The 8,746-nt window shown below is 34.1% G+C and overlaps 1 protein-coding gene across 3 annotated transcripts in view; it reads left to right on the forward strand.

Moving 5' to 3' along the window:
* Positions 1-8,348, forward strand: part of EPS15 (epidermal growth factor receptor pathway substrate 15) — a 160,747-nt gene extending 152,399 nt beyond the window's left edge. For 2 of the 3 annotated variants that reach the window (XM_019937831.3, XM_019937832.3), the window contains 3 exons: positions 828-990; positions 3,209-3,402; positions 5,744-8,348. In XM_019937831.3, the coding sequence (XP_019793390.1) occupies positions 828-990; positions 3,209-3,402; positions 5,744-5,890 (504 nt within the window). In that variant the 3' untranslated portion in view covers positions 5,891-8,348. The remainder of the gene's footprint in view (positions 1-827; positions 991-3,208; positions 3,403-5,743) is intronic. The other variant, XM_073789888.1, reaches the window with a different exon arrangement.
* Positions 8,349-8,746: the final 398 nt, after the last annotated feature.

The raw sequence follows: 8,746 nt of genomic DNA on the forward strand, positions 1-8,746 counted from the left end.
GTCACACTGTCTCTATCATTGGTTCTCAATTGGGTGTTATTCCCCCCACCCCCACCCCCCAGGAAACATTTGGCAATGTCTAGAGACATTTTCGGTTGTCACAGCTGAGGAGGAGGGCTGTTCATATCTAGTGGATAGAGACCAGGGATGTTGTGCAACACCCTGTCCAGTGCCACAACACAGAGCTATATCCAGCCCAAAATGTCAGCATGCTTCTTTAGAGAAACACTGGCCTAAACTGTAATATCCAATTCATTATAGAAAAGTGAATCTTTCATTACTCCATGTATTAGAGAGGCCAGGTCTTCAGACCCACAATAAGACTTATGCCATGGGATCAGTTTGCTTAAAAAACAAAATTGACTTTCAGGTTGTCCTTAATGTTTTTTAAGATGCCATTTTCTTTGACTTTAGTATTAAATCTTTCCTATATTTAAGTGCATTGGCAAGTGTGGAATCAGTATTTTTTCCTTTATCATTTGGATCAGATAGTCACTTGAGGAAAAATATATTAGTCTCTTTATAAAGGGCCTCAATGGTTTTGTATCACCTGAATCTTAATAAACCTTTAATCCAGAGTTGGCTTGTTTTGGTACGATCTGTTGCTCTTAATAAGTAGTGATGTTATAATCACTACTCATATAGAAAAATTAAAAAATTTTTTTCCATTTTGGTTCTGAATGCAAAGGTTAAAATGTTAGTGCTCTCAGAATTGAAATAAATAAAGCTGCGTAATACTGAAGATCACTCTTCCAAATGATCCATAACCGCGTACGGTTTGGTTGGCATAATATATATAACCATGAGTAATTTCTTTTCAAACAAAGGTCAACAATGAAGATCCTTTTAGTTCATCCACATCAAGCTCCATCAGCAATATGGTCATTACAAAAAATATGCTTGAGGAAACATCCATCAAAACTGAAGATGTACCCCCAGCACTGCCACCAAAGATTGGAACTCCAACAAGACCCTGCCCACCACCACCTGGTATGAGAGTTGATACCTTTCCTAAATCAACTACTTCCTTTTTCTTTCTGAAAAGTATTGTGTGGGCCTTATTTGTAGACTTTATATAAAGGGCCTTAAACAAAACAAGTCCAAAAACACAGCAGAAGCCTGCTGCTATCATCTGTTCTGACCTTAATGCAGAATTACAGATATGTGCCTAAGAAGCCAGCCTGTGTAACTGTCATGAACTATCTTTCTAGCAAGAGCTAATTTCTCTTTAAACCATTTTAGAGAGGCAGTAAATGAAAAAAGGAAAGTACCAATGAAATCTCTTACTTTTTGGAAGCTCATTGATTACCATTTGAACAACAGTTTCCTGTGCTTTGGTATTTTAATAAATTTCTATAAGCAAAGATTAATTCGAAGTCCCTTTCTTTTCCTGCTAAATGTGAAGTCTTCCTTAAGTCCTTTAATGTGAGAATATATGGCCTTTTTGGTATCCGGAATTCAGCTTTTCGGTATCAGAATTTTAAAAGAAAGTATTGTTTTTCTTGAAGGAAAATATGATTTTACTTGACTTGATAAGAGACTCCTTTATTTTATAAAAGTGATGTTTTTGGTCTAGAAACAAATTCTTACTATTCTTATTTTTTTTTGTTTTGTTTAGCACTGTAAAGAAAAAGGGGTTTTGTTTGTTTGTTTTTAATGAAGATAATAAAGTTCATGAGAAGTGGTAAAAAGGCAATCCCCTGAATAGTTGTAGTGCTACTTGTGAGAAGACACATCTGGTACATTATTGTTTTAACCATATGTCATTCCGTGGTAAATTTTCAGCCTCAGTAGTTCTAGAATATTATTCTTGCCTTTTCATAATAGCCTCCCTATGGTATTTCTTGGGCAGATTTTTTTTTCTTCTTTGATTTAAAGAATTGCAAATAAAATTGTTAACACCCAGCTACCTGTTGAAAAATCAGGTGAACTGAACTGAACTCCTTTTATCTTTTAAGGAAAAGTAGCCTGTATCATGTATTACTAGAGAGTAAGGTTGTCAGAATATATTTTTTAAAAATGATAGTAAATGTGCTCATTTAAGTTTTATACCAGTAAGGTGCCAATAGTGAAGTTATTTTTAAAATCCTAAGTAAACTAATATACTAGTGCTGTAACTAAATCTAAGACTTCAGCAAAGTGAGTATATATCACTGTAGAAAAATCAAGGAAAGAAAGATGGTTTGTTGAACTGCAGCTTAAAGATCTGGGTTCTAATTCTGGATATTCTCTGACTAGCTCTATGATCTTGAGTGTGTAACTTCATATGTCTGAACCTCAGCTATCTGAGCTATTAGATGGTGGCATTAATTCTAATGTTGCCTACCTTCACAGGATTGTGGAAGGATCCTTTGAGATATGAGATGTGAACACCTTTTGTAAGCTGCTACAGTGCCAGAAAAAATCTGTTGTTATGATTGCTCTTACCAGCTTAATACATCTTTAGGAAAATATATATATTTGAAGATATTTTAGCACCTGTTCTCATTATCCTTTCTTCAGGATGTACTGAGTTTAAGTCTTTAAAATTAGAAAGCTTGTTTGAAAATGGTGCTGAATTAATGAGCAACAGTATGCTGTTTGGTAAAAGATTTAGTTGATCAGCACCCACAGAGATTTAGGGCCTGGGCTTCAAAGCATTCTCTTTATTCTTCAGTTTGAAATATTGTAATAGCAAGAAATAGGTGGGCTTTACCAAGGTAGTTTTTAATTTCATGCTCCCAGGTGTTACATATAGATCCAGAGGAAAATCAGAAGAATATTAGCATTTTTCAAAGCTCATTTGCCCTTCCTGCCACTAGTGGATAACTGTATCAGGCAGAGGTTATCACAGCAGAGGCCGTTTTTGTCATTATTCTTTGTCATTCTCCTGCTGTTTTGTCCATTCCTCTCTCTTTTCTTGGGAACATGCTGCTTTGGAGAAGAGAAGGTCAACTCTCTGGGCAGATAAGATTCCCGGCCCATTTCCCCCCTTCTTTGCTATTTTTCCATTTAGCTACATAGAGCTAGAATATATTTGAGAGGTTGTGTGTGAAAATTTGAGGACATAGTGTTGGTTGTGATAGTTTAAGACCATATTAAGAATGTATTTGAGGTACTGACCCCCATTCCCCACCCCCAGCTCTTTAATGCTCCCTGTGTTCATGTTCTTGTGTGTTTGTGTTTGCCATATTTGCTGGTTGAATTAATTGTAATGATTTTGATCCAGGGAAAAGACCCATCAACAAATTGGATTCTTCTGATCCCTTTAAACTGAATGATCCATTTCAGCCTTTCCCAGGCAATGATAGCCCCAAAGAAAAAGATTCTGATATGTTTTGTGATCCATTCACTTCTTCTTCTTCTACTACTACCACTACCAGTAAAGAGGCTGACCCAAGCAATTTTGCTAACTTCAGTGCTGTAAGTACTGTGAATGGGCTGTTTGGGGGAAAATCTTTCCATTTACAGTTTAAAGAGTTTTCAAAGATTATTTTGGAGTCTGCCAAATTTGCATTATTTCAACTAAATTTACCAATATGTTAAAAATGATCTTTATTCTTCCCTCAACCAAAAAATCTCTGTTTGATTCTGTTTGCTGGTTCTAAAAGTATTTCATTGCTCAAATGATTTTTTGTACTCTTAATTCTTGGGTTATATACCAGTTGTTTTGCAAAACCCTTCTCTTGATCTTGGTAAACAATATAAATAAAATTCTGACAGTTATTATTTTGCAAATTGTTATGGATGATGGGCCATTAGAGAGTCATTTGCTCTCTGCCCTCTGGATGAATAATGCCAATAATGAGTTTGTGTGTTTGTAACTGTGTTTGTGTGTTTGCGTATAAAGCCTTGATGATTTCTGGAGACCAGTCAACAATTATGAGAGGATAGGGCCAGGAATTCTTTGAATTGAAAATAAAACTCTGGTTTCATATAATAGTGTTCCTAAAAAGTAAATGTTGGTTTTATTAAATAAATATGATTGTTAAGAGCTAAACAATCTTTAATTATTTGGGGGGCTCTAATTCACTAGCATTCCATATTTACTCTGCATCCTCCCAGAGCTGACTAACATAGGCAGGCCAGTAAAGACAATAGAAGAGTTCTGTGACAAGACCATAGGCAGGGTCTATAAGATCACAGAAATGGGACAACCAACTTGAAGTGTCACTCTGGAGGGATGGACATTAAGCGATGACATGTATTCCATCATTATTTAGATAAAAACAAGGCTTTTTTTTTTTTTTTTTTTTAAATTCTTAGAGTAACTAACAATGTTTCATTTTCCCAGATGTTTTTTCAGGTAAAATGACCTTCATTATCGCTATTTTATAACAAAGCAATTTTCCTCTACTTAATACCTTAAGCACTTGAGATGATTTTAGAAATAAGAGATCTAGTGGCCAGGTGACTCTGACCACAATCTGCCTAATGTCTCCCTCAGTGTAGCATTGGGTCCCTCAACCCGTCACTTTATCCCTGCAGCCATTTCTAGTTAGAAAGGAGGTAGGCAGGAATCTGTATGCAACTAAGGCAGACAGAATTAGTCTCAGCTACCCAGCTTTTGACTCTGTACTCTTTAAGTTTCAGTGGCTTCCTCTGAATGTAAAGGAGCAGAATAGGAATCAGTATTTTGAATACTGGCAAACAGAGAGTGTCAGAATTATACTGCCTTTTATTAGATGGAATTTGAGTTGTTTCAAGCAGAGAATCCAGAATTGCTCTTCTTAGTATAATCCTCTTAATATAAAATAACCTTCTGGCAGCTTGTGGCATTTAATATCTTAAATATGATTTCAGCAAGTCAAAACCTGGTTGGAATGAGTCTTGAACAATAGCTAAGGCATTTTGCTTATTTCATATTCCAGAATCTCAGTATAGTATAATATTAAGCAGCTCATAATAAAAATGTCTTCTTTTTTTAATTATGAAAGATTTGTTAAGTATTATAAGTTTCAAAGGCCCTCTAATTCCCTAGGGGAAAAGCTACCATTTTCAAAAAGCCTGACAGTTTCTTTCACTTCATCCTATTATGGTATTCATCCTGTTATGGTATTCCTCTTATGACAGGACTTGAAACCGGGTAGAATTTTTTTATTTAGTATCTGCCACGGTTGCTCTTTCAGGTGGATAAGTGTATTTCCTTGACTTAATAATTACCAGCATTAAGGTTTTATTTAGACTAGGTCAAAAAGTTCTCAATGTCTACTGAATTCTTTATAATGCATTAAAAAAATTGATCAGGTTCACATCTTATTTAGTATATCCAGTACTCTTATTTTATGTTTAACAAAATTTATGTATGTATAGATATTCTTTGCTTCATAATTTTTCTGTACCTGAAGGGCTAGGATAAGGTAGGAAATCACCAGTGGGATTAAGTTGAAAATGATTTATCATGTGAGGATACTCACTGAAGTTGAAGTAGTAAATGTTTCACATTAGATAAAAGTGCTAGCCCTCTCCTGTTTTTAAATCTCCTGATTCACGTTAAGAATTTCCACTTTTTAAAAAAATGATGTTTAATGTTCAGTTTTATAGACTATCTGTAGACTGCATTAATTTTTAAGATTAAATCATATTTTAATAACTGATTAAATGTGTTTTCAGAAAAAAAATGAACAATTAACAGGACTATTTACAGAGTCCTTCAGAAGGTGAAACAAATAGTTAAATATCATTTCGTAAAAGTTCTTTTTCCTTCTTGTGTTTGTTCTGCTCATGAATTTATTCGTTTGTTCATTTGTCTTTTAAATGGCAGTATCCCTCTGAAGAAGATATGATTGAGTGGGCCAAGAGGGAAAGTGAGAAAGAGGAAGAGCAGAGGCTTGCCCGACTGAATCAGCAAGAGCAAGAAGACTTAGAACTGGCTATTGCACTCAGCAAATCTGAAATATCAGAAGCATGAAGAATTTTCCTGTTCTTTGTCAATCACACAATACTCTTCTTCCTGAATACTGAAGCTATTTACAGTGTGTATCAAAACTACCTATGAGCATGGGAATACAAAAGGTTTGAGATTCCTGTAAATGTGACAAAAGTTTTTGTTTTTTTTAAACTCCATTTCAGATTTGTCCTTTTTTTCCCCCTGTAAAAGCGGTAACCCAGATAACTTCACCTAGGCCCCCGTTCTGGTGTGCATTTAGTGTGAGCTTTTGCCTGCCTGTGCTACTTTTACTTGGAAAGCTAGAGCACCCAAGCTTCTGCCTTCTGGAATATAGAGAAATAGTTTCATCCCTTTGCTACCCTTGTTCTGTAGTTACTCTGATGATAGCCAGTGGGGTTCTTAAAGTTGGCAGTATTCTCCCCTAATTTAAATGGTTGAAAGAGGGGAAGGGAAAGAACATCCTATTTCTTTTATGACAGAGCAAGTTGGCTAGTTTAAAGTACATGTTTGTATTTCCTTATAATCAAAATACTGTTCAATTTGGTTTTTATAGACAAGAAAAAATATTTTGCATAAATTGACTCCACTATCGAAAAAGGGATGCTTTAGATTGAACCATTATAGCTTCAGACTCAATCTTTTCCTAAATAAAAACTTTAAAGCCTCATGTGTGAAATATATTTAAAATTTTCTTCTCTGGACTTAGGGAATTTTAGATAAACACATACCTCTCCATAATTTTAAGCACTAGAGGGTGGAGAAAAATTACCACTTAAAATATACCCATCAATATAAGGTAAGCAAAAATCTTAACCTGGCAGCCATTCTGCCACTGCCATGGCACTGTCCTCTTTAGTTCATGGTAGGTTTATTTTTCTACTTTTGCAGAAGAAACTTTAGCAGGCTAGAACTGGAAGGTACTTTAACTTTTTGTATACATATATATATTTTTTTCTTTAATGAAGGTTCAGTTACTTGAAATGTAAAAACATTCACTGAATACAACTGAAAAAAGTGACATGTATTAAATCATATTATTCCTTTTTGTCCATTTTTGTGGATTAAAATAGTTTATTCTCTTTGTGTTTTTCACCTACAAAATTGGCAGGCTAGCAAAAAAATTTTGTGTTTTTTAATTGGGAGAGAAGAGACCTGCCAAATTATCGAAGCTCTTTATGTGTTAAAAGCCTATCTCCTGTAAAATTGACCTAGCAGACAAGCTGAATTTAAAATGGACTGTGAAGTAGGCTGTAAATTGTAATCTTATTTTTTTTTAACATGAGTCAGTGATTTAGATAATGTATTGAAAACCAAGATAAAGGAAAATGCACCTAAAAACTAATTAAATATCTCTGTGGTTACCAAGTCAAGGTGGTATTGATCTGTGTTAATCAGAGTAACTTGTTGCCTAGCCTATGAATAAATTCCAAAATATCCAGTTTATTTCATCTTGAAATGGTGCTTTTTTTCTCTCCACACACAATTGAATTGCTGCAGTTTAAAACAAATTTGAACCACTTTCTTGCACTGTTAGCTTTTTTCTACTTTTATAGATTAAAACATTTCAGCATAAAAGTCATACATATGAAGCAAGGGCTGAATCATAATCACAAGGGTTTAATTTTGATAAACTAATCCAGTTATAAGGATATACTGCAAAAGTTGATTGAGAAAGTAATATTGGGAGTTGTGAATGGTAGTGAGTTTTGGGTTTTTTTCTTCCCCTTAACACTTTAGGAAAAAGGTAAGTAGACTTGAACAACCTTCTTTTGCACTGGGAAAATGAACAGATGTTTGAAATGGTTTTAAAATATTTTTTTTAATTAAAAGAACACTCTGGAAAGTACTAAATATCTGTAACTTATAAACACCAACTTTCGATGTAATAAGTATACCTTAATCTTATGTGTGTTTAACTGGATTACATAGATTCTTTTATTAAAATATGTATACTCAGTGGACCAATATAATATATTAAAGTATGTATTTTATATATATATATATATATATATATATATATATATATATATATATAAATCTCCATGCTCACTTGTGTAGGATGAATGTCTTAGAGTCATTTATGATTATATTTTATGTTGTTGACTCTGGCTCCAGAGCCTGTGCTTCAAAGGACAGATAAGTATTCCTGAGAGCTAAGTGGCACTACTTATGAAGTTTTAACCATCTTCTGCCTACTTGTTCAGGTTTATTTGAGTTCTCTTTATAGAATTTTCTCTTATGTTTCAAACTTCTAAACTGTAGCCTGTAATTATGAGAACAATAAACTTTAAATTATAATAAACCATACTATCCATACATCCTATCTGAAATGGAGTTTTGCACGATTCTCTGTTATGTCCATGCTGTGTCTAAGGAGGGGTAGGCATACAATCAGCACAGATCAATATGTGTAAAGTGCTTGAGACAGTACTTGGTATAGAATAAAATACTCAATAAATGTTAACTATTTTTTAGTTGACATGTCCTGTTTTTTTGAAAGAAAGATAGGAAACAGGTATGCATAGAAACAGTGCCTGAAACGTGGGTGGTGTGTATATATTTGTTGAATGAGGATTTGTGAGATGGACTCTAGGAGGGCACTGTGGTGTGAAAAATTCAGACAACCCTGGTCTGCCATTTTTAGGAAAGATGACTTTGACAAAGTTACTTAGCCTCCCTGAACCTCATTTTCTTCTTCTAATGAACATCATAATACCCAACTCACAGGATTGTTCTGAATGATTTGAGTTTGACAGCTTTTTAATATTATTTATTTTAATCAAACAAATGCAGCCATGTTATTATCAATAGTGAAAATAGCTATTGGTTATTGAATGCACTATACTAAGCACTTTATGTGTGTCTTCTTGTTTAATC

This window comes from Tursiops truncatus, chromosome 1, assembly GCF_011762595.2.
Source record: "Tursiops truncatus isolate mTurTru1 chromosome 1, mTurTru1.mat.Y, whole genome shotgun sequence".
NCBI lineage: Eukaryota > Metazoa > Chordata > Mammalia > Artiodactyla > Delphinidae > Tursiops > Tursiops truncatus.